This window comes from Elgaria multicarinata, chromosome 4 (genome assembly GCF_023053635.1).
Source record: "Elgaria multicarinata webbii isolate HBS135686 ecotype San Diego chromosome 4, rElgMul1.1.pri, whole genome shotgun sequence".
Taxonomy (NCBI): Eukaryota; Metazoa; Chordata; class Lepidosauria; order Squamata; family Anguidae; genus Elgaria; species Elgaria multicarinata.
This window is the reverse complement of record NC_086174.1, coordinates 104982244-105008350: the sequence shown is the minus strand read 5'-3', so window position 1 is coordinate 105008350 and position 26107 is coordinate 104982244. Positions and strand designations below refer to the sequence as shown.

Below are 26107 nucleotides of genomic sequence, written 5' to 3'. Positions count from 1 at the left end.
TTTTCAGGAGGTGCTGGAAGCAACACAATGTTGGCACCTGCCTGGCCTCAAAGGCAGGGAATTCCATAGGAAGGGGGCCACCACACTGAAGGCTCTTCTCCTGGTGGACTCCAACCGGACCATAGGTCCATGTGGGGCCACCAGGAACATGCCCTCAGATGACCTCAGTGCCAGGGCAGGTTGGTAAGGGGTAAGGCACTTCTTCGAGTATCCTGGTCCCAAGTTGTTTAGGGCTTTGTACTCTAGTACTACAATATTAAACCTGGCCCAGTAGCAAATGGCCAGTACAGATCCCTCAACAAAGGAGTTCCAGCTTTAAGGGCAGTCCCACATAGAGCACATTGCAGTAATCCAGTCTTGAGGTTACTAATGCCTGTACCACTGTGCCCAAGCTGTCCCTATCCAGGTGGGGCCGTAGCTGGCGAACCAGGCGAAGGTGATAAAAGCCACTCCAAGCTGCTGCGGCCACTTGAGCCTCCAGCCACAGTGATGAATCTAAGAGTACCCCCAGACTACAGACCTGATCTTTCAGAGGGAGTGCAACCCCATCAATGAGCCTATCTTCTAGAGTTGGGAACCACTCACCCACAGGGGTTCTATCTTGCCATAAATTCAGCTTCAGTTTATTGACTCTCATCCAGTTCATAATGAGTCCAGACACTGGTCCAGGGCTTGCTCAGCCTCACATGATCCGGATGTCACAGGGAGATGAAACCTTTCTTCCAAAACAGGGAAAAAAACATGAACTGACCTTGTCCAAACAACTCAAGAAATTTGCATGAGTGATTCATCGATATCTATGATTGTACAAATGCAAAACATCAGATTGAGTTGGAATTATGAATAAAAATGAGACTGAAAATATATAGGAGGCAAGGTGTTTATTTTTTGTTTAGGTTAAAGAAAATTACGACTGCAATCGCCATGTATACTTTGGAGTAAATTCTGTGAGCTTAATGGACCTTACTTTTGAGTGACTGAGCATAGGATCATGCTGCAATTTGCTTAAAAACTACTTAGACCTCCCTTACTCTGGCTGTGCTGTGGCAGAAAGTGGAAGAAGAGTTAGAAGTTGAGCACTTCAGAAACCAGAATGAGCCACAAAGAATGAGAACCCAGGGTGCTGATCTGGGTTTTCAGCTTGGGCCTGCAGCAGTCGCCGCTTGACTCACAGATTTTTTAAAATAATCAGTCTTGAAGTTTTGAATACGTCATATTATAATAAAGATTAAGCTGAAAAATAACCTAAGGCTTCCACATATAGATTCAGCAATACAAAATTAGTTCATAATTATTTATTCAGTAATATATGGAAGTCAGCAAATGGGGAGGAACAGATATTATGTGACAAAACATTACAAACAATTTCATACACGCCGAACTTTTATGCCATGTTTACCTAAAACATTTTTTCAAGTTGACAGCATCTATAATCCAACTTTGTATAAACAGAAATGTAATGGTTTTCCATTTATGGTTGAACGATGCCTTTTTAGTGGCAAAAAGTTGATTTATGCGTAATTCCTGTGCTTTACCCAACTCCAACACTAAAAAGAAAGTTTCCTAAAATCCCTTGTTTGAACATACTTTGCTTAAAACTAGATTACAATATTTGGAAACTTCCTAGCGGGACATCTTAGAATCGTCCCACAACATATGCATAATGAGACCTTGCAGAATATGTAATTCTACCATTACTTTTCTCTGAAATGTTTTAGCCCACAGATTTAAGGGGTGGGGGACACAGTAAGCAATAGATGAGATCTTTTCTTGTATAAGTCAGAACCTATGTCTACTGATGTACACGTATAGCCACTTCAGCATTTGTTTTCCTAATTTCCCAGAAGAGATATAAAGACAGTTCTTGACTATCTTTTAAGACCATCGTTTTATTTAGAGGAGCCACAGTTTCTATAGCCAGATATATCTAACCTACAGGAAAGAAACAGAAGGAAGGAAGGAAGGAAGGAAGGAAAGAAGGAAAGAAACTGTTGCTGCTTGCTGTATAAGAGATCACCATGATGGAGGAATGAGGTGTAGGACAGGCTGGCAAAATTCACAAATTCTGCAATCCTATATTCACTTCTCTGGAAATAAGACCTGTTGAACTCAGTAGGGCTTACATATAAGTAGACATCCCAAGGATTGCATTGTAAGCCTGCAATCCTATACCTACTTGACAATTACTTCCTCATGCTGGGAGTAAACCCCATTGAACTCAATGGGGTTTACTTTTGAATAGACGTGCATTGGGTTTCATTGTAAGGTTGAAATGTACACATTTAACCTGAGAGCTAATGTAAGGAATTAGCCTTGAAGAAGGAATGGACTATCAAAACTGCACTGAGATAACATTGTGGTGGAACCCGAAACCACGGGTCCCAGTGGTTCGCTGAGTGGTGGTCACAGACTCTCAAGACAAAATTTCTCTCTCTTTAGAAGGTTTATTACGAGCAGCCTGCAGTGCTGCAAGGTGACAGTCCCAGAAGACCTGAGGAACTGCCCAACAATTTCAGGAAAGGTTAACATATTTATAGGGTCAGGTCCCCTCAGATACAATGGCAGAACCTTCTCACCAATCATAATATGTAATACAGCTATGCAACACAACAACCAATGAGAAGCAAAGCACCTAGGCATATACAGAGTTCAAGTACTTCTCTGACTAGAACACCATAATGGGTATTGTAATATAGCTACAGGAAATACATCTCCATCGGTTTCCTAGTTGTGGTTAGCTTGCCTTAAAAAATATGTCACAACTGTTTAACTATCTTGTGACATGTTGTTTCAACATCAGCTAAGTTGTGCAGCAAGTGTAACATTAAAAATAGGTTTTAATTAAGCAAGAAGCTATGAACTTTATGATATATGTGTTATAAAGCCATTTTCTTATACCTGTGGGCATTTGGTAAAAGAACCAGCTAGCTTGATTTCCTCGACAACATCCACCCATCACACTTTCCTTTTTAACCTCACCTCATTTCCTAAAAACATGTTATAATTTTTGAACTTTGAAATAAGTGCAGCTAGCATTCAACAGACTATTTTATTTTATTGCTTCCTTGGTGTCAAGCTTTTTCTAGTGTTCACAAAAAGAACAGGGCAGCTATCCAAGGTACTTAGTAAGCCCCGTCGAAAACACACTTCCTGTATATTACAGATCTAGCAAATTAACTTTAACTTTTATATCTAGGCTAAAAAATGATCAGGTAGCAAGTCAAACAGTTTTTCTTTCTTTGATGGACTGTTATCCAGTCCCTAGAAACTTGAAGTTTGTTAGGAGTTTCGCAACAGGTCCTGCTATTTCATACCAAAACGGGTAAGGAGGCATTGATTGACTGATTGTTAACAAATTGCTACAGAAATGCTTTGGAGAATTAATGAATACTTTCCATAGCTGTTTTAATACTGCAACTAGGCATTATGAATGGAATGTAGCTTTTTGTTTGCCTCCTGACCTATAGAAAATTAATTAAGAACTATTAGTTTCTGAAATTGTTTGGGAACAGGGTGAGGTTGGATCTTCTATTTATTTTTTTTGTAAAAACGGGAGTCTTGTTTTTTAATGACTAAAAATATATATTATGGCATAAGTTTTCATGGAATTAAAAACAGTGAGGGAATTGAGATGCAGAGAGTACAGACAGTGATAATTACCTTCCTGGCAGCCATTCACAAAACAGTTTTTGGGTGATAACACAGTCATCCTTGCATTAATGAGCTGCTTAACACATATAGTACAATCAAACTTGTATCCAGCGGTGTCAGTTCTGCCACCACAAAGCTTCTATTGCTTGTGGAAACTTGATTTTCATCCTTATGTAAGTGTCAAATCAATACTTTGATTCCACTTGTACAAACACGTGTGCAAGCTATTGCACAAGTGTTTGCACAACTTATCATGCTAGGTGTTTGCTTGCATTAGTGTTTGTGTAACTGCTGCTGGAATATGTTTTGCACTTTTTTCATTAGCACTACCTCGGATACAATCCATAGCCTGCTGTTCATTATTTTAACTGTTACTCTGATTTTATTGTGCTTTTTTGGTAGCAGTTTGTTTTTATCTGTTGTAAACATCACTTAAAGAGCCCAGTGGACTGGGAATGCAGAATATAAATATGGAAAATAAGTTGAATAATAAGTAAATTTTGCTGTCTGAGGTATTCAGCAATTAAAAACTCACACCAAAACCTAAATACTACAGCCCTCACTCCAGGAAGATACCGTATTTCTTCGATTCTAAGATGCTATCGATTGTAAGACGCACACTAATTTCAGTACCACCAACAGAAAAAAAAGCTTTGATTCTAAGAATAATAATCGCACCCGTGATTGACACACCCCATTTTTAGAGACGTTTTAGAGACATTTTTAGAGACGGGGAAAAAAGTGCGTCTTAGAATCAAAGAAATACGGCATATTTGTATCCCCGAAGTCAAGTTCTTCTACAAATTATATTTTTCATCATAACTATATTTTAGTATTGTTGAAACACTTGATGAAAATGTAAAAGGAGAGTACACAGTCATAGAAATTATGGGCACAGGTCATGTACTACTACGTAGATTCTACTTTCTAAGTAGCCCTTATGCAGTCATTCTGATTGTGTGTCATCTTCACACATGACAAAGGGGAGCAGGAATAAGTCCACTAGTTTTTCTCCCCCTACACACACACGTTGACACACACACACACAGAGATATACACACTTCATTGTGTCCTCACCACCTGCCATGTGCAGAAAGTGACTGCCTGCTGCAGGAAGCTGCTTTGGAAGCTCTCCACACATTTTAGAGCCCTGGAAAAACAGGGCACCAAGAATGGTAACTGAGGGGCCAGAGTTCGCATGCTTATCTCTACTCCCCACTCCTTGCATGTAAAGCAGGGCTGGGCAACTTGCAGCCATCCACGTTAGCCCTAGCCAGCATAGTCAATGGGAAGGGATCATGAGAATTGTAGGCCAAAACTTCTAGAGGGCCACAATTGCCCACCCTTGGTGTAAAGACTATTCACAATTAGAATGACTACCTAGAGCTAGTATTTCATATGACTGAGGCATTACTAGTTGGGTGAAAACCTATGGTGTAGCTCTTGGCTGACAGATTGCATAGGGCCATCTAAAGAGCTCTAGCAAAAGAACACAACTGAATGCCTTTTGCCAGAATAGGATTTGCCCCTAGCTCCAGTGCAGCAATACCCGCTGCCTCACTAGTCTGGAGCTTTTCCTTTCCTTCTGTTCCACTGTGCAATATGGAAAGGGGTAGTCTGCTGCTGTACCCTACAGCATAACAACTACTTGAGCAACTTGTTGATGATGTGGCCATTGACTGCTTTCAAAAATATAACTAGACTTTGCCTGGTACATGGATCAAAGTTAGAACTAGACTGCTTGTATTAGCTGTAGCATCCTATGGGTTGTTCAGAAACACCTGTTTGCACTCACATGGCTACAGCAGGTTATTAAGTTGAGCTGCATTGATCTTTTTTGTGTTCTCCTGGCACTTGATATGTACAACTAGTACATTTTAGAGAAGTGCAGAAAGACAGTCAGCCAGATTAAACACTTGAATCACTCTTCGCTTAAGTGACCAAGCTATTCCCTGCCATACCACACGCCAAAGAAAATTCAGAGCCAGCAAAATAAATGTTGCAGCTGTGATGTTCAGCTACGTTATATGCTTTAAATGTAAATATATATATACAAAGTTATTGTTTATATTATGTATAAAGTTCCAGGAAATAAGTAGGCCTCAAGGTACTTACAATTTGTAAAGAGGGGTTGAATGCCTAAGTGTTGATTGGATGGTTGAGGGCGAGTGCAGACTGGCTGAGTAAGAGTGGGAGGAGCTGGAGAAATGTATCTATACATAGTTAAGTGAATGAGATGGTATGAGGTGGTAGGTGAAGAGAGTGAGAGATACAGTGTGTAGGTTAGAATTCTGTGAAGTAGAGAGAAGTAGATGATTTTTCGGACTCTATAGTGGAACCTTGTAATAAAGAAGTGATGGAAACCAATATGCATTTGCACTGAGGAAACCATTAAGCTTGTACACGCATTTACTTAAGTTAATAAATTCAAATTATATTTACATACAACTGGTGTGGTCTGTGGAGGAGTGTCTGGGGAGAAAATTAATGGTGGCAGCGGAATGGGAAACTGAGGGCTAGGTTGCTGGGCTGTGGAGCTGTGGGGCCCGAAGAATAAAGGCAAGACAGGAGCAGCAGCAGTAGGCCTTAACACTCACACATGTCATTAGCACAAGGGGGGATTGAAGTGGTCCTGGGTGTTAGTGGCGTGGATAGTCCTGGCAGGTAGTTTGTGAGTGTCTCGGGTGAAGTTGAGACGACACGGGGACAGGACGCGTCACAGCAGCCATGTATCTTCCATTGCTTACAAGAAACTTCATACACCATGAGAGAACAGAAAGTATAGCACATGTATTCTGTATATAGAATATGGATGTTCTTGTGCTCTGGCAAATTCTGTTTTGTGAGAATACAATAAAATGCAAATAATATGCTTTCCCCATTGCATTTTTAGGGCAGGATTTATTCTTTGAAGATGAAATTGCAGCATTGCAGCCACATGTAGACAAACTTATTACTTTGGGAGTCAACAAAATTATTGCACTCGGCCACTCTGGTTTTACTGTGGACAAGAGCATCGCTCAAAAAGTGAAAGGTGTGGATGTTGTGATTGGAGGGCATACAAACACATTCCTTTATACAGGTATGTAATTTCTTAAACAAATAATTTAAATTTTCACATGTATGATGTATTGCTAAATATTTAATTCCTCATGCCTTGATTCAAGGAAGGAGATCAACCAGTGTATGCAGGCTTCAGTGCATGTATCATTTGCTGGATTTGGAACATGGGCGTAAAGTGGAAGGCTCATTCTATCTAGCCATGCTCCACAGCTGCCAGTAAGAAACACATTCATAAAGCCCTTCCTTGTTGCAAGTCCAGAGTCTGGACAAAACCTTGAAAAGTTTAAGGTCAGACTTAAGCAAATAAATAGTCTGGCCTGTTGGGATTTCCCCCCTATTTGTTTGAAGAGTATAAAAGATCATGAAATGATCAGCAGCAGTTTTTGCAAGTTCATTGTTTGTGAGCTCTGTTTCTAACATCTAAAATTCGCTTTACATCTAAAATTCACTTTAGTCACAGCTATGTTGTTGTTGTTGTTGTTATTATTATTATTATTATTATTATTATTATTATTATTATTATTCAGAGTTTCCTTTCTCCTAAGGAAGTGGTTGACTTTTAGTTTGCTTTTATGCACTAAGGATGCTGGATGTTTCTCCAGTGGCCTGTACAAGCATGTCACATATGAATCACGACTTTTTGGTTGGACATTTTTTTTCTGCCCATACTTATGTCAATATGAGCCATCTCTTTGCTGTCTTATTTGTTTTTCCCAAGGTTTGTTTGGCCATCTCTCCTGTTAGATACTGGTTTATAGTGAGAATAGCAAACTTGCTTGTAATGTTAAAGTACTGTAAAAGAAAATGTGGTTTAATTTGAAAAGGCTTCAGAAATAGTGATGGGCAAACTCCCTAATCTTGGTTCTAAATTGGCTTGATAATTTGAGCTTTTTCAGCAAGTGTACAGAAAAAAAAACTTGCTGTCTTCCAAAAAATATGCTTTCCCGACCTGTAATGTTTTGGCATTAAATGCCTGAAATGTTCTGAATATACCTACAAAATAATTGGTTTTTTAAACGAAATACTAACCATGTATGTGCAGAGTATTATTTTACATTCTGATCTGGAATGTAGCATTTTGGGGAAATGGTGCTTGATTCATAATACAACTCAGCATTGCAACCTGGACTGGGTCATTTCAAATTCAGCAGCATCTCTAGTCAGAAAGAGCTTGCATTAACACCAGTTGTTCAGTGTGGAACTGATTTAGCCTGTAATCCTAAACACACTTACTAGGGAGTCAGTCCCATTGAACACAGTGTGGCTTACTTCTAAGGAAACATAAATTGGATTGAAATGTTAGCAGGACAGAGCAAGATACTGTGCTGCTGCTGGTTCCTGCATTTTTACTCACTTCATTGTGAGCTTTCTATTTTTCTGGATGAGAATATTCTTCTGTGACCTGCAGACCTTCTGCTAACCTAGTCAACATGTGTTATTACATTGGCTACATTTGGTCAATGAGTTCCTCCCTTCTAACAAACTGCAGTCCGTGGCCCTATTTGACTTCCCCTACTTTTGGAGTCCAGCCTCTGCCCTAATTTCCTAGTTTGGAACATGCCTCTTTTTGATCATGATGTTCAGATTTTCATTTATCTTTTGTCACAACTGGAGACAGATACAGTCCGTGCAGGTTCAGACCATATAGGCCCTTTTGCCCTTGCTAGTATTAAAGTTTGATTTTTGAAAGGCATGTCATAGTTGAGCAACCACAACCATCTACGTGTTGAGTTTTCCGCCACTATTAACAAATCCGTCCAGGAGCCTGGTTTTGAGACTAGTAGTGATGTCAGTGCCAGCATTCACAAAGAATCATTCATGGCAGTGAGGTGCTGTCTGGCTGCTGTGGAATATAAAAACTAGTGGCAATTTTTTCAGGGCAGTCAGCAGTGCCCTGGTAACACTTTCCGGTCATTTTTTTTTTTGGCCTTAATTCCTGCAGGGTTTTTGAAGACATCTTCTAATAAGTATATGTACATTATACTTTTATTTAAAGTGATTTTATATCATTTTTGTATGCTTTTATCGTTATACATGTGTATAGGCCCTAGTGCCAACATATAATATTAAGAGTATTAAGACTTATATATGGTTATAGGCCCTTGTTGCAATGTGCTGAATTCACCTTAAAATATCAATACATTTGTATGTTATGTGTTGTCCCACAAATGTAACCTAATGCATTTTTAATATTCCAGCCCCCTGAGGAAGGCTTTCGAAAGAACTCAGGCCGAAACATGTCAGCCTTTGAAATAAAGTATTTCTTGCATCCTGTGAACCTGTTTTTCCTTTTTTCTGTTTTTGAAAAGGAAGCTACTGCCTTTAGCAAACAAAACAAAATAAATAGTGGTTTCTGTGTTAGTAAACAGAGAACCTGACCTTAATCATTCCCTTCCCATTTTGGGATTTCCATCTTACAGTTTAGTATTTTTCCATATCAAAATAATAACCTGGCTTCCTCTGGGGTCTAGTTTTGCAAAGTAAAATAAGGGTGGGGTGGGGAGACTCCCCAGACTAGAAGGCAAAAAGAGCAAACTTTTTGCAAGAGCTATATGAAAACTATTGCTTGCCTGTACTGCACCTGACTTTGCATTCTTTTTTGCCCTGTAATTTTGCAAGGTCATGGTCCAGAGGGCAGCACATAGTACATGTTCTGTGCATGCACTGGCCTTTGGCTGCAGCCTCCCCTTGTCCCTGAGGACCAGGAATCCTGCTGGAGTGGAATGAAATTTGTTTTTATTCCACCTTTACACACAAAGATAAAAGCTATTAAAACTATTTTAAAGCACTAAAACCCCAAAAAAGAATTCAAATGTTTAGAAACTGCCAAATAACCAAAAAACACACACACCCATCTGTAAAAATAGAAGATAACACAGTAAACAGTTATACATTAAAACAAGGATGGGAAAATGTTCTCCTCCAGAAGTCTGCATTGCCCTGATAAGACCTGCTGAAGTCTATGTTGCAACAGTGTGTGAGACCAGAGCCAAATGTGGGCAAAGTGGGGGGAATTACAGCTATAAGGCGTATGCATTTCTATTATAGCCAGCTGACAAAAGGCAGCATATTTTTTTTTGAGAAACTAGCCTGGATGTCATAATTTTAAGAACCTGACAGTGCCCTTCCCAACTGCCTACCTTCAGCCACTCTGGGCTCATCTACACCAAGCAGGATATTCCACTATGAAAGTTGTATGAAAGCGGTATATAAAAGGCAGGAGCCACGCTACTGCTTTATAGTGGTATTGAAGTGCCCTGCAGGATCTACACTACTGCTTTATAGTGTTACTGAAGTGCACTGACAACTACACCAGCAGGATGTAACACCATGAAAGTGGTATACAGTATGTGTCATGGGCCCCAACAGTTGTCAGTGCACTTCAATACCACTATAAAGCAGTAGTGTGGCGCCTGCCTTTTATAGACCTCTTTCATACCACTTTCATACTGGAATATCTGCTTGGTGTAGATGAGCCCTCTGTGAGTAAGTGCTTGAGCTCCGTCCCATGCCCAGAATGCTCAGCACTCTCCTCCTTCCAAGATTTAAAATAAAACTCACCCCACAGATATAGGAACCTCTTTAGATTTAGGGGCCCCTTTGGCTGCAGCCTCCGACCCAGGCTGCGTGTATGCAATTGCATGTGGATGGATACCTATGGGTGTTTTTGCCCTCTACCACCACCTCCAAAAGCTACCTTTTATTTTCCTCAACCTCACTGGCCATGCATTGGGCACTCCCAACTTGATGCAGAGAGGAGCAGTCAACTGGCCAGCTCTAGGGAACAGGATTGTCTTCAACTGGCACCTAAAGGCTACCAGAATAGGAGCTAGCTTGGGGAGAGAATTCTACAACCAGGTTGTCGCAACAGTGGAAGTGTTCCCCCAGTCCCCACTTGCCTGACCTCAGAGGTCGTGCGCAGCAGTGCAGGGCCTATGAAGAAGAAAAACTCCATTTGTCACAGCAATGCAGTGATGTAATGGGCAAGATAACATAAAAATGCTGTGGTTACTTTTGCTGTAATTCTATATAGTATGTATGAGGCCTGTATAAGGCTTTCAAAATTGCATCCTCAATCACTAATGTTGAGTGTGTGTGTGTGTGTGTGTGTGTGTGTGTGTGTGTGTGTGTGTATAGCAGTGGCAATAGACAATGGCATTTTTTTTTAAAAAAAAATGGAAAACCCACTTGGGAAGGATGTTGGACTCACTCTGCTTCATTTGTATAATCAAAATGCAGTTTAGGCTTGAGAGCAGCTACTGGGTTGGGCAGGGCTGAGGAAAGGGATGCTGCCAAAAATTCAGCCTTTCCCACCTGGACAGCTATGTGTGTGTGTGCAGCTAACGATATCATGCTCCAGCCACTGTTGTCATTCCCAGCAGGAGACAGACATTGTGGGAAATTTCCGAATGAAGCTTCCAGTGAACTGTTGACATGGGAAAAAAGGGGGAAGGGGATGTTCCGCCCCCACCCCATGCCCCTCCACAATTGCTGACTGTGGGCACTGTGATCACTTCCATCTCTTGCTCGGTTCCTTTCACCTCGTGTTCTCAAACCATTTTATCACATGTTGCGCACACACCCCAGTTTCTTTCTAGAATCATTGAATCACAGAATAGCAGAGTTGGAAGGGGCCTACAAGGCCATCGAGTCCAACCCCCTGCTCAATGCAGGAATCCACCCTAAAGCATCCCCGACAGATGCTTGTCCAGATGCCTCTTGAAGGCCTCTAGTGTGGGAGAGCCCACAACCTCCCTAGGTAACTAACAGTCAGGAAGTTTTTCCTGATGTCCAGCTGGAATCTGGCTTCCTTTAACTTGAGTCCATTATTCCGTGTCCTGCACTCTGGGAGGATCGAGAAGAGATCCTGGCCCTCCTCTGTGTGAGACCCAGAACAGTCAATTGATGCACCTGCCGATATTCCTTATTCCATATTTTGTGCACTTTGAGAGCTAGGAAGGAGGAAATATCATTCATGCTCTGGTGATTTTTACAGGCACCCCACCTTCAAATGATATACCAGCTGATGAATATCCATTCATGGTGAAGTCAGATGATGGGCGCCAAGTACCCGTTGTTCAAGCTTACGCCTTTGGGAAATACCTTGGTTATTTGAATGTTACATTTGATGATAAAGGAAATGTAATCAGAGCGGCTGGAAACCCTATCCTACTAGACAGCAGCATCCCCGAAGGTATGAGAAAGTGGTTTGAAATCCGTTGTCTGATTCTAACATGAACTCTTGCCTTTTTTTAAAAAAAATGTTCCTCCTTTGCTGTTTCATTTGGCAAAATAAATTGACATCATTATAAACCCACTTTTAAAATATATATTTTTATATATAATTTATCTGGATTTAAGGCACAAACTTTAGCTTTTTATAGGAACATGATTTTTTTTTTTACAGACAGGTTTAAAGAGTCACTCTGGCTGAGACTTGGGCATACCTAGTGGGATTTTTTCTGCCACAATACAAACTGTTTTTGAAAACCGCTTGTTTCTAAGAACAATTTACTGCATTCCATGCAATGGAGGATTGCTGTTCACCAATCACAGAACTAGACCCCCAGGTCCCATATTGATTCTTTGGATCCCACCTATTAAAAGTGGAAATCCTCCACATGTTCATTTTGCTGGAAAACTTCTGGGATGTGAGTTTCTGTTAAGTGGCCTTCAACTCAAAGAAAACTGAATCTAATGCTGTGCTGTAGATTAAAACAAAGTTGCTATTTTCATCACTCATCTTTTGTTTTAGATTTGACTGTGAAAGAAAAAGTTGAAGAAATGAAGATTCATCTACAGAATTTTTCTTCCAGGGAAATAGGGAAAACTATTGTTTATCTAAATGGTACCAGTCAAGCATGCCGATTTCAAGAATGCAACATGGGAAATTTGATTTGTGATGCTGTGGTAAGAAAGTAATAACATAGGCTGCAGATAACTGGTTTGACATTTTTTGCATAATATGGTAAAGAACTATCTCTGTTCTTTGAGATTGTCATGTTAACAGACTGCACACACTCCTTTGATGTAGGTGTTATGGTATTCATTTATTTCTGTGACAAGTTTACCTTGAAGATTGATAAAATTGAATTCATGCCTGTAGTGCTATAATAGCAGGGTCACAAATGATGCTTTCATTACTATTTGCACAAGAGCTTGCACCAAAACGAAAGCAAAAATGCATCTCTGGATTTAGTCCCACTTTTCTGCTCACAGAAGAGCTGCTTCACATATTTCACTAGAGTGTTGCACAAGAGAACACATTCCTTGTGTAGAACGGCACCTTGAGAACCAACCCAACGAATTTTCCATTGCTAGTTTTTTACGTAGATGAAGGGTTGTTTGTATTCCAAATATGAAATTGTCTACAAATATTGTTTTCTTTTAAGAAAATAACATCAAAAAGCAAGCTTATTTTATGCTAGCTAAACCCCAACGTTTGAGTCTCACTTTTAATGCCGCTGCTTTAACCATTGAGATTAGAGTTTGGAGGTGCACCATTTTTCTAATTATCCACTTAGTAAAGTTTGAAGTTCAGACATAATGTTTAGGATACGAACTTGGATCCCCCAGATAATTCAGCATAAGAAAAGGCTGCCTGGATCAGACTTAAAGCCTCTCTAGTCCATTATCCTGTTTCCCAGAGTGGCCAACCACTTGGCTCCAGGAAGCCACAAGCGAAACATGAAGGTAACGCTCTTTTTCCTACTCAGACATGCAGCTGAGTAGATTTCTCAGGGAATTTTGTTCTAACTTGATCCATTGAGTTTTTCCCTTATTGGGGAAGGCCATTGAAAATCCTGGATGATGAGCCTATAGGCATTTCCATTCAGAAAGGCAAGATACTGTGGAGGGTTATTTTCTTTGATATAATTTGTTACATTTATATTTCACCTTTCCTCCAAGGAGCTCAAGGTGGCTGCGTGGAGATTTGAAGCTGGGTCTCCTTAGTCCTAGTCTGGCACACTCACTACGATATCACACTGTCTTAAAACTACATTTGTCTAGCTGTTGCTCAAAAGGACAGCTCTTGCTTTTCACTTTTCAGCCAGCTTCCAAACTATCCGCCATGTTCTAAATATAAGAGTGAAGAATGGGAAAAGAGGTGATTGGCAACTTCACATGCCTTCTGGCTAGCATTAGATTCTTGGCATCAGTTTGATTTCAGGCCTAAGTAAAATATTGTATCTTCATGTTATCATTACTGTTGTTATTATTTAGCACCATCAGTGACGCTTTTAAGCAATCATGTCCCTGCCTCAAAGAGCTTGCAGCCTAAATTCTGACAGGGACGAGAGAGCAGAGAGATGGGAAGCAAGGCAAGGTTGGGGCAAGGTAACAGCATAAATATGTGCAAATGCACTTAGGTTTCATTACAGTCGAGGATGAAGTCTGAAGTCTACACTTGGGGATGAGTTAGGGAAACTGTAATACATCTTATTAGACCTTTGTATGGACATTGGAACTATTGATCAGGAGCTGTTGTTGATGACAGCATGGTAGAATTAGTCACGGGTTTACTAATAGCAAACACCTGAGATAGCCAGAAAGTTGCCTGCCCCAAACTTACAGAGGATTAACATCTGGGGGAGGGGGGAATCACTTCTACATGCATTCCTTTTTCCTTTTAGGGTTGCCCCCCACCAACAGTTTTTCTTCTACAAATGAAGTGGTCTTTTCAAATAATTAATATATATATATATATATATAGAGAGAGAGAGAGAGAGAGAGAGAGAGAGAGAGAGAGAGAGAGAGAGAGAGAGAGACAACTTGAGTACCTATTTTATTTTATTATCATTTTAAAATCCCTTATGTATCCTAAATCCTATTAATCTCAAATAGTAACTAACTAAAAAAGGACAAATCTCAGACAAGGCCAAGTGGAAGTAGAAATACTGGGTCGCTTCATATCCGTTGCTTTGTTTTAAAAGGCGAGAATGTGCATTATGGCTGCCATGTGGAAGCTGCTTTAAATTGCCCCACGTGGGGGCTGTCAACATGTAGCTGCTCTCCACATGGACTGAGCTATGCACAAGTGGCATCAGCAGAAATGGCAATGAAGGTGTCGGGTGGGGGGAGGGGGGATTTGGAGGTTCTGCAGGGGCATGGAGAAAACCACACCGATCTATGTGGTAAGACATTTACACATGAGCAGCTATGGAGTAATTTAAAACTCCTTTTACATGGCACTCATAGCATGTACACTGGCCTTTACAATATGCTGTTTAAATGCACAGTGGTGCTGACTATTTTGATTCAGTAACCTCTAAAGAGTCCAAGGAAGGGAAATTCCTTCTAACTTCGCAAAGCAGCCTTGTAGGAGGAAATGAATTTAAGCATTGCAGCATTAAAGTTCATTAGGCAGCAGTCCAAGCGTTACTAACATGTCCTGGAAGTCTGTTTGTAATTTATAGTGCTCTCTACAAGAAGTTACTTGACTTGGTTGCACAGGTCATTTTGCTTAGATCCATGAACAATGATTGACTAGGGATGATAGCAGATTGAATTGACTGCACTGCCTTGTTTAACAGAGGCAAAACCCATTCTGAAGCTGATTAACAATAAGTATGAACTTCGACCACAGATTACTAGATAAAATCTAATTAGAATATCTCTGAATGTTCCTTTGTCAAATTGCAATCTATTATTTGCATGTGCATGTGTATTTATATAACTTTTTTTAAAAAAGAAAAAGATGCTTGCTCATGCTTCTACTTGGCCATATGGGAAAGCTAAAAGTGATTCTGTGATGCTCACAGAGCAGTCATAAGAACCTTTCATCAGAGGGATATCCCATTTTGTTCAGGCACAAAGTAACCATGTGCTGCATGTCACATTAAGTTCGTTTAGGGGTTGTTTCATCAAATTTAAATACAGAAAACCTTAGATTCAAAAGCTGCCATGGCATCCACCAAATGGGCATTAGAGACCATACTCCACACTTCATGGTCCAGTCATAGCCGCTTTGAGTTCCTTGGAGGATAAAAGGCAGAATACAAATGGAATAAGTAAATAAAGTGTAAACTCTGTAATCTTGTAGCCAGATGTTTTGATAGTGGTATAGTAACAGGGTTTGGTAGAAACTCACCATTGAGGCCATATGGTGGATGCGTTCTCCCAATAGTGTACACATAAAAATCTGCAAACGGCTATGCCTGGAGCAAGACCTTTAATAGAAATTGACTTGTGAAAATCTAGTTTATATTGCATCTAAAGTGTTACAATGTTTTAAAGAGAGACACTCTTTCTTGCTTAATCACTTTGAAAAGTCCTGAGAAAAGATTGTGACAGTGACCCACCCAATCATTCTTTCTCTCTTCTTTCTCCACCCTTACCTGGAAATAAGTCCTATTAAACATAGTGAGGCTTGCTTCTGGTTAGGGCACAATCCTATGCATGCTGGCTGTGGAATGCTGGGAGTTGTAGGATTTTTTTCTGGCTAAAGGATTGCACTTTTTGCCTCCTTTTCTGATCTTTCTTTATCGCATATTTCCCATTTTCTGTTTAGTCTAGCACTGGTGTACCCCCTCTTAGCCACAGTTTTCTTTAGCTATTTTTTTCTAAGCCAGGACCTTTTTCCATTTTAGAAAAATGGAAAAGGATAGATTTTCTTTTCTATTGATCTTGCATGAAGACAGCAAAAAGAACTACCACAAAGAAATTTGTACAGCAACTAAAATACATGTTAATTTCAGATACTTGTTCTTTATTACAGTGATTTTAACATTAACATATTATGTAGAACAGGTTTGTCTTAATTGTGAACTGTAGGATCAGACATGTGACCCTTGGGGCCAACTGGACCCTCCCCATTGGGGGGCTGGGCACGTTGGGGTGGACACGCCTCCTTGAGGGGTGGCCATGTTGTCCTCCTTTTTGGTTTCCCAAATAGGGTCACCCTAGTATTTGACATTATGCTGTCAGACAAGAGGAATGTTTGTTTTTCACCTCGTCCAGCTGTGGGGGAAATAAGTTTACAGAGTTGCAGAGGAAGGCATCTGGGTCTGTGTTGGTTGTCAGCTGCCATTATACAAGCTTAATAAAACAGGAGTTAATTGGCAGTGGTGGAGAAATAAATGTATGTCTACTCAGAAGTAAATCCTCTTATATTCAATGGGGCTTGCTCACAGCGAAGTGTACACAGAATTGCAGCCTAAGTTATTTCTGTGGAGTGGTTTGCAGCCTGATCTTCAGCATGTTTACTCTGAACTAAGTCCTGGACTGTGAGAATGGCACTGCAGACTTAAACCGTACACCCCATTCCATACCACTGACTTGGCTACCCTTTCAGGCCAATCATATGCATATGTGATAAATAAATATATTATCACTTGTCTTTTTGCAAGGATTCTAGCTTCATTGGAGAGGGAAAGTCACTTGGTAAATGCTCAGAGGTACTTTCCTCATAACTTAGCCCTAGTTTTGCAAACAGATGCCTTGGTAAATATCCGGTAATGTCTTGGCACACATTAAGTTATAAGGTGGGAAGACTCAAGAACAGCTTGCCCTTAACAAGCAGGAGGTAGAGGAGAGTTGTATATGAAACAAGAAAAACCCACCTGCTCTTATGAACAATTGCTGGAAGATGGAAAAACAAGGGGGGGCTGTTGAGCAGAGCAGAACAGATTGTATGTGATTGGATTGTAATTTTCTTGCAGCAGGTGTGGACTGTGCTTAATCTCTTAAAAGGGAATGCTGAGGCTTTGATCTGAATGGGATATATTCCATCACTATTAAATGTGTGGGAAGTGGAGGAGGCTGTAATTGCTCAGTTCTGAGATAAAAGCATTCTGCATATGCCCAGAGGCACTCTTAATTTCATTGTTATTTTTGCTGACATTGGCGAAGTTTAAATAATTTGTAGTAGTTCTAAGTATGCATGGGTGTGCATAGAGATAAACACATATAGAGATATACCCACACATGTGCTGGATCCAGCTTTTGGCATGTGCAGCTGGGATGGCAGAAGCAGACTTCCCCATCCCCTCCTCCCCACAGCAAATGTTACACAGAGGGTCAGAGGACCTTGCTGAATGGGGTGAACAGTGGTGCAGGGAGTGGGAACGCTTAGGTACCTAGCAATGCCCCCTGGCCCTCCTCCAATCTTTAGGTACGCAAGACCTTTTCCTTTCATTTGTGAGGTGTAGCCTGAGTTTTCATTTGCTTGAATAGTTGTCAGTTGCTTTATTATTATCGAACATGCATCTAAAACAAAAGCAGCTGTGCTGATCTATGGAGGGTGGGGGAATCCAAAATTCACAGTTGGGCAATACTTTTAGGTTGGTCCTAATAAAGATATTGCCTACCAGTGGAGTGTTGTTGTTCTTTAAACACCCTAAAAAGCCAGCAAAAATAAAATCCATTTTGCAAAACTGCTTCTGTGGTTGGGCTCAGGGGATGTTGCACCTGCCAGTCATTCAGTGCTGTGCATGGCCAGTTCCTACTACAAACTGGCCGCAACCGTTTCCCCCGAGCTTGAACCTGGACAGGAAATTGTACATCCTGTTCTGCTCAGAAAATGCACTTCCATAACAGATTGTTTGGTGATTTCCTGGCTTTTGCACCCCACAACCCCCAATTGCAGAAGGTTGAAATGCCTTTCCAAAGTCTTAGTTACTGGCAATAAAAGCTTTAAACTAAAATAGGCTGGCATTTTGGGTGCTTTGGCCCCGCCCACCACTGGACCGTGGCCCCCAAGATCGTCCCCTGTAGTAATCTCGCACACCGACGCAAGAGGCAGAGGTGATGATGGTAAAATCATGTTTATTAAGAACATATCAAGAGTTTATATACCCATTTTCGTGCTCCCTCAATTCCTCCCTCCTCCTTGGGTGAGTCAACCGCCATTGTCCTGTTTGAGTAAGGAAATTAACTTTCCTCATTACCTATGTTTGCTAAACTAGCTCTCTTACCATGTTTGTTCCCTGGATTTAAGCTGGAAGTCAAACAGGACGCACTGCTCTTAGACAATAGACAATAGGGGTTGCCACATCCACCCTTTATCTCCAGACAGTTTGCTGTCTGAAGGACTCCAGGCGTTGTGACATCCCTACAGTCCCCAAAATTGAATCTGGCCCTCAAGTTAAAAGTTCAGCACTCCTGATGTAGTGGGTAGATTGCTGGACTGTAACCAGGGAGTCAAATTCCCACGAAATCATGAAACTCAGCGGGTGTCCTTGGGTCAGCAGCTTTCTTTCAGCCTTATTGCGTTCACAGGGTTTTTGGGCAGATTAAAAAAATGGGAACAGTAAGGAACATGTATGGCACCCTGAATTCCTGGGAGAAAGGGTGGGTGGGTGATGAAATAAATAATGAATAGAAGAGGTGACCTTAACTGCCCACAACCTCCTGTGCACTGGAATCACTCTTGTACTCACCGTTTCTTTACCCAAAGCGCTTGCAGACTTTAGAGGGAAAGGATTCCGTTTAATGGCACCTAAGCAGACTTCCACTGGTGCAATGGGCCTTCCCCTTCCTTCTCCTCCTTCCTGCCCCCTCTCTGAATCTGCTCCAGAGGGTTCCCAACTGCAGAATCCATTCCAGCAGCGGTATCTGCTGTCTGCCATTGGACAGCACTGGATACAACCAACGTTTTTGTTGATGTTGTTTTAAATTAGTTCAGGTATAGGGAATGTCTGGCCTTCCAAATGTTGTTGAACTGCAACTCCCATCATCCTTCACTGGCTATGCTGGCTAGGGCTGATGGGAGTTGTAGTCTACCAACATCTGGAAGGTCACATGTTCCTCATCTGATTCAGTCTAGGTGTGTTCACGCAAGTCTGCTCTTAGTATTTTACAGGGAGGGAGAGGCTCCTCATCCAGGCTTGCTGTCCCAGCACTACCTCTTATCTTACCCAACATTTTCCTCTTCTGGAGAGCCAGAGTGGTGTAGAAGTTGGAGGATTGGGCTGGGAGCCCAGAGATCTGGGTTCCAGCCCCCACTTGGCCATGGAAGCTCATTGGGTGACTCTGGACCAGTCATAGACTCTCAGCCCAGCCTACCTCACAGGGTTGTTGTGACGATAAAACGGAGAAGAGGATTATGTACGCTGCCTTGCTTTAAAGAGGGGAAATGGCGGGATATAAACGTAATAAATAAATACTTCGTTCTATTACTTACAATATGCTCACAATCAATATTTGTAGATTTAGCCTTTGTTATGGAGTAATAAGCCTTTGTGATTTGAGCATACTTTTGAGATTCCAAGAATATGCTTCAAAGTGTTTAACTACAGTTGTTCAGTTGTTGTTTTTACTGTGCAAGAAGTTTATTGCTGGCCTGACCTGCTGGAGCTCTTGAAGCTAAGAAAAAACAAAAAGACTGAAAAATGACAGAAATTATTTACTTTGTGAATATTTTAGGTTTACAATAACCTGAGACATCCAGATGATAATCAGTGGAATCATGTTTCGATGTGCATTATGAACGGTGGTGGAATTCGGGGACCCATTGATGAACAAAGCAATAATGGTATATCTAGTTTTAGAGCTATTTTTAGGCAATGCTGCTTCCATTCACTCTTCCTATCGCATAGCGAACTAGTTTTAGAGTGTAATCCTGGGCATGTTTAGGCAGAAATAAGGCCTACAACCCCCAGCATTCCCCAGACAGCCATGCTGGCTGGGGAATGCTGGATGTTGTAGGACTTTTTTTCTGTCTAAGCATGCACAGGATTGTGCCGTTAGGGATTCTTATTTCATGATTTACTTCTGTATTTCAACACTGTTTGGATTTGACTTCTTCTCTCTCCCTTACCCACTTTGAATAAAAAAAATGTTGTTCTCCATTGTTATTTTTTTCTGTGAATATTGCACCAGAAGACATATGACTATATGATATGGGGGTACTCCTAGATCTATCATTGCCGCTGGAGGGCCAAGTGGCCATGGTGGCTTGGAGTGTCTTTTACCAGCTTTGGCTGACTCACCAGCCATGGCCTCTTCTGGACTTGAACTTAGCCAAAGTGGTACAGGCATTAGTAACCTCAAGAGTGGATTACTGCCATGCACTCTATGTGGGGCTGCCCTTAAGGCTGTTCTGGAAGCTTGAGCTAGTACAGAATGCAGCAGCACATCTGTTGCTGGGAACTGTCCCTTTTCAGCATGTAACTCCTTTACTGAGGGAACTGCACTGGCTGCTATTCACTACTGGGCCATGTTTAAGGTTCTGGTCCTTGTGTCCAAAGCCCTAATCAACTTGGGATCAAGATACCTGAGAGATTGCCTTCTCCTTTACCAACCTGCCTGGTCACTGAGGTCTTCAGAGGGTGTGCTCCTAGTGGTTCCATATGGACTGATGACCTGATTGGAGACCACCAGGAGAAGAGCCTTTAGTGTGGTGGCCCCTTTCCTTTGGAATTCCCTGTCCCTGGTACCAACACTGCTGCTTCAGGCACCTCCTGAAAACAACTCTTTTCCAGGAAGCATTCCTTAACTGACCAGCCATGATTTTTATTCGTATTCTGTTTTAAAATGAACAATGTTAATATGCTGTTTAAATCTTTTATCATTGTATAATACAAGTTTCATCCCCCTTAGGTACTATAACCTTGGAAGAGCTGCTCTCTGTCTTGCCTTTTGGAGGAACTTTCGACTTGCTTCAGATCAAAGGTTCATCTCTGAAAGCAGCTTTTGAGCACAGTGTTCACAGACATGGGCAAGGATCAGGTGAACTGCTACAGGTCTCAGGTAAGTTAGCTTGCTTGCATTGCCGGTTCAAAGTCCAAAAGATTCTCTGTAAACATTAAATAATCAAAGGAGGCTTATGTTCTGCTGTTTTCAAAACAGTGACCTATCCAGCACGGCATCTTTCTAGAGGCTAGTTCTGTCTGTCCTGGTGGAGCCGAGGAGGGAGGAGGAGATCAGCCCTGGGCTAGCTTTACCTCACAAACAACCACATGGATGCCACAGTTCAAGGGGCTTGCTCATGATGCTGGAAGCCATCTACAAGTCCAGGCTTCTGTGGAGCTTCCAACAGGGATATCCTCATCCCAAAGCAAAGCGAACCAAACACACACACACACACACACACACACACACACACAGAGGCCATATTCAGAAGACACCTTAAACCATGGCTTTAACCATGATGACTAAGGCTTTTTGCCTTTGTCACTGTGGTTAAAGCCATGGTTTAAGGTGTCTTCTGAACACGGCCACACACTCCACAAAACACAAGCCTGCTGTGGAATCATCATTCTTCCCATCCTGCATTACTCATGCTCTGTAACAGAAAATACCTTTGTATTTATGAATAGTGTTCAAATGAACTAAGCAGACATGATTAAGACCTGCTTATTGGGATTTTTGGTCACAGAGGACCACAGCAAAATGAATGGAATGCTAGTGCCTGTATGTTTACCAAAGCAAAGTAAGCAGATGTATTTCAAGGGTTCGGCTGCACCTGCATGAACTGTGTATCCTTCTCTCACACTGCCTTCATGCTATGGAGCACACATAGAAGGTGGTGATCGCCTTGTGGTTGTAGGATGTGTCAGTACCCCTTTCTGACTGTTAATTACCTAATATTATACCCTGTAATCATTCATTTCTGGAAAAACTAATTTTATCTAAGAAATACCCTCATATGCTACTTTTTCCTAAAGGGTGCATTAAGCAGGCTACAATAAGAATCAGTTAAGGAAAGATAGGCTAATTAAATCATTCAGCTTTGAATTCATACTTGGGGCTGTGACGTAGTAAGCTGCCTTAAAAAAAGCCAGACCATTGGTTCACCTAGCTTAGTATTGGCTTCAGAGGTACTCAACATTTTGGGACTGGTGGGCACATTTGGGATACTGAGTTAGTGTTGTGGGCACCAGCTGCTACTGGGGGACATGCCTATTCATAATATGGCTGCTGTATGTGGCCACTGTAGTGGAATTGCTCCCCAGCCAGAAAAGGGGGGTCTGACTCAGCCAGCCCAGATACATGCCCCTTCACTGCCATTTGTTAACCCTTTACAGTCTAGGTTCTCAGGGAAACCGCGCCACACTCCAGAAGTAGGGACCAAATGCTTTTATTCTTGACACTACACACTTTCATAAGGGTCCACACATTAAGGTTAACACTTAAGAGATTTGGGGGAAGAACACGGACAAAGGAATGGCACACATAGGACAGCAGGGACTAATACCTCACCCTTCCCTTTCACATGCTCAAGCCTAACAGAATTCACACTCACTCCCCACTTAACCACCCCCACCAGCCGTAAGTCCGGCAAGGTCCCTTGCCCAAATTGTACCCAAACCTATTCTAAAACAAAACAAAACACTTAACTCTGTGACTCAACCTTTGTTGCTCACCCTGACTTGGCTTTATGGCACTCAAGCTAAACTCCTTCCCTCAGCAGCCGCATGGGGCCTCTGCCATCCAGCCGGTCCGGCCTGGATGCTCTGACTCACCACACACACGCTGGCCTCCTAACACTGACAGGAAAGAGACGGGACCCTTAGGTGCCTAAGCCTTTTATCCCTTTCTGGGACCCCCTTTTCACCAGATCCACCCTGACCAATAGAAACCCCATAGCAACCCACACCTCTCCCAAAGGGAGGGGGGAATGCTCCCAGACATTGCACAGCTGCAACTTATTATTCTCCCCGGTACCAGTCCGGGGAGGCATTATCAGATGCCAGGCGCTTCTCGCCCAGCACGGCCTTGGCATTTCACTTGCTACTCCCTTTTCAGACACAAAGAAACCCCTCTCCCTCTCCCTGGGATGAAGCAAAAGACGTTCTCTTAAAGGGACCATGGGCTCAGCCCATGACAGCCACCAGTCACCCTTTTCAGAGAAAGTAAAATGATGAGGATAAGGACAACTACCTTGAACATCCACCCCATGCAGAAGAGCCCCACCCACCCCACGCAGAAGACACACAAGAAACATCCACCCCTGCTTTCCAATTTCCTATGCTGCCCGCCCCGCTGATGGTAAAACTTGTATTTCTTGATAGGTATACATGTGGTATATGACCTCTCCCGAAGTCCAGGAAGCAGAGTGGTCAGCTTAAACGTTCTTTGCACAGAATGTAGAGTGCCAGTCTATGTACCACTCCAGATGGAAAAAACGTATAAAGTGCTTTTACCTTCTTTCCTTGCTGGAGGAGGAGATGGATTTCACATGCTAATAGGAAGCTCAAATAACCACAGTAGCGGTAAGTATCATTATTCCTAATGAGCTGTATATGTACAAGTTGGTTGGATGTATGCCACCATTAAAAAACCCTGTAAGAGACCAGCCTTTCAAGTAGAAAATATTGCTAATACAGAATTCTATATTTTCCATGGCATCTCATTTAATCTGCAACAGAAATCATGTAAGTTGGTTGGTTTTGGATGTTACTCAAAAGTAGGGAAGAAGAGTGCAAAGTAAGTTTCATCAAGGAAATGTTTGAAACAAGAGAAACATTTGAAGTGGGGAAAGTACTAATCACACACAGCTTCCAGGACAAGTACATTCATAGGCAAGAGTTTCATTTGTCTTGTTCAATGTGTTAATATTAACAGAGGCTTTGTTTATTGACTGGCTAGTAAAATCTGCTTGGCTCCAATCTAACGTTGCTTTACATGTAAGAAATAACTACAGCTGGAACCTGGATTCTTTCGAGTTGCAGGAAGTTTCAGTCAGACCTCCTTTATACATGCTTTTGCTAGCATGTTGCTGCTACCTCCATAATTTTACCTGCACCAGTCTACGTACATGTTAAGCATACAAACAACAGACCTCCCTGCAGTCCAAATATTGCTTGTCTGGTTTGTAATGTCAGCGGGAAACTAAAAGACAAAGATGGAACCCTGACATTGGAGCATCTTCACGGGTAATGGAAAGCGTGCAAGGAAAGGCAACATGTACAAAGAGGGTCTCAGCATAGTATTCTATCAAGTCTTTAGAATAGAACATTGTTTACTTTGAGCTTCAATGCAAAATAGCAACAAATGCATCCTCACCCAAGAGAGAGTCTAAGGGTGCAATCCTATGCCTATTTAGACAGAGGAGTCATACAGTTCCCAGAATTCTTGGAATTATATAACTTTTTTCCGTCTAAACACGAATAGGATTGCGCCCTGTGTTACAATTTAGATGTGGGCAACTAAGTAATTGTAAGTCACCATTGTTGTAAGTTGCCTTTGTTTTTTTGTAACAGAAAGGAGGCCATGACATTCAGTAAGTAACTACAGTAACACATCATTACATATTTTAGTAAAAGAGAACATACACTATGGCAGGACTAGGCAGAAGGTAGCTCTCCAGATGTTTTGGGACTTTTAACTGTCAGATGCCTCTGATGGCATAGACAATGGTCACAAACGTTGAGAGTTGAAGTCAAAAATATTTGGAAATCTACTTTCTGCCCATTCCTGGTCTAGGGAATAAACTATGAGGACACTGTCATCACAGCAGGCATCAAGGAGAGGCAAGAAAAGCTCTTTTTCTAGTACAACACTGATAAGTGACTGTGTTCAGAACATTTCATGGTTGTTGTTTTCAACCAGAGATGGGCAACTTGTGGCCCTCAAGATGTTTTGGCCTTCAACTCCCATGATCCATCACCATTGGCTATGCTGGCTAGCACTTATGGGAGTTGTAGGCCAAAACAACTGGAGGGCTGCAAGTTGCCCACCCCTGGTTTAAATCCACTTAACATAGAACAGCTGTTGAAACAATTTACTAATCAGATAGCTGTTAATTGGCCAGCCTAGTGTAATTAAGATGTTTAATTTGCCAAATATGCACTTTGTTTTTTAAAAAACATAGGTGACCTTGATGTTGCCGTTATTTCCAATTATATCACCAGAATGGGAAGGGTATTTCCAGCAGTTGATGGTCGTGTGATGTTTTCGGCTGGAATTGAACTCCAAGGACATCTTTCTTTGATTTTTGGATTATTTGTGTCACTTCTATACTTCATTGTTTAATGTTCATTTGCTGTGGGGACATTGGACTTCTCCCACCTTCTAGCAACCACGTACACAGTTCAAAGCATCAGCTATTTCAAGGATTCTCATAGGCAAGTATGCAAACTATTATTGGAGTAAGCTGGAATGTGTTAATATTGATTAAATATTTGGTATGTGTAACGTTTCAACCATGTACATAATTCATGTTTATAATAAATATGTATATATGCCTTATACCTTGATATATTTTTAGAACATTTAAAGTAAACCAAAAATGTAAATAAAAGGAAGCAGATTGTCTCTCTTCATCCCAAGTGAGGGCATATTGCAAAGTATTACATAACCTAAACCTAATTTGGTGGAAGTTCAGAGGTGTTCCAGAAATGCTGCTGGCATGTCTTACCATCCTCTCTCTGTCTTCTACCTGTGCTTTTACACAGCTGCCCCAGCAAAGAGCTTTACAGGAGATTGCCTGGGTGAGGGTGTCCTAGGT

At 41.5% G+C, this 26107-nt stretch overlaps 1 protein-coding gene across 1 annotated transcript in view; it reads left to right on the top strand.

The window, feature by feature from the left end:
- Positions 1–25848, top strand: part of NT5E (5'-nucleotidase ecto) — a 34223-nt gene extending 8375 nt beyond the window's left edge. The window contains exons 3-9 of the mRNA XM_063124910.1: positions 6545–6733; positions 11711–11908; positions 12470–12624; positions 20080–20188; positions 21256–21405; positions 23670–23870; positions 25472–25848. Of these exons, the coding sequence (XP_062980980.1) occupies positions 6545–6733; positions 11711–11908; positions 12470–12624; positions 20080–20188; positions 21256–21405; positions 23670–23870; positions 25472–25632 (1163 nt within the window). The 3' untranslated portion in view covers positions 25633–25848. The remainder of the gene's footprint in view (positions 1–6544; positions 6734–11710; positions 11909–12469; positions 12625–20079; positions 20189–21255; positions 21406–23669; positions 23871–25471) is intronic.
- Positions 25849–26107: the final 259 nt, after the last annotated feature.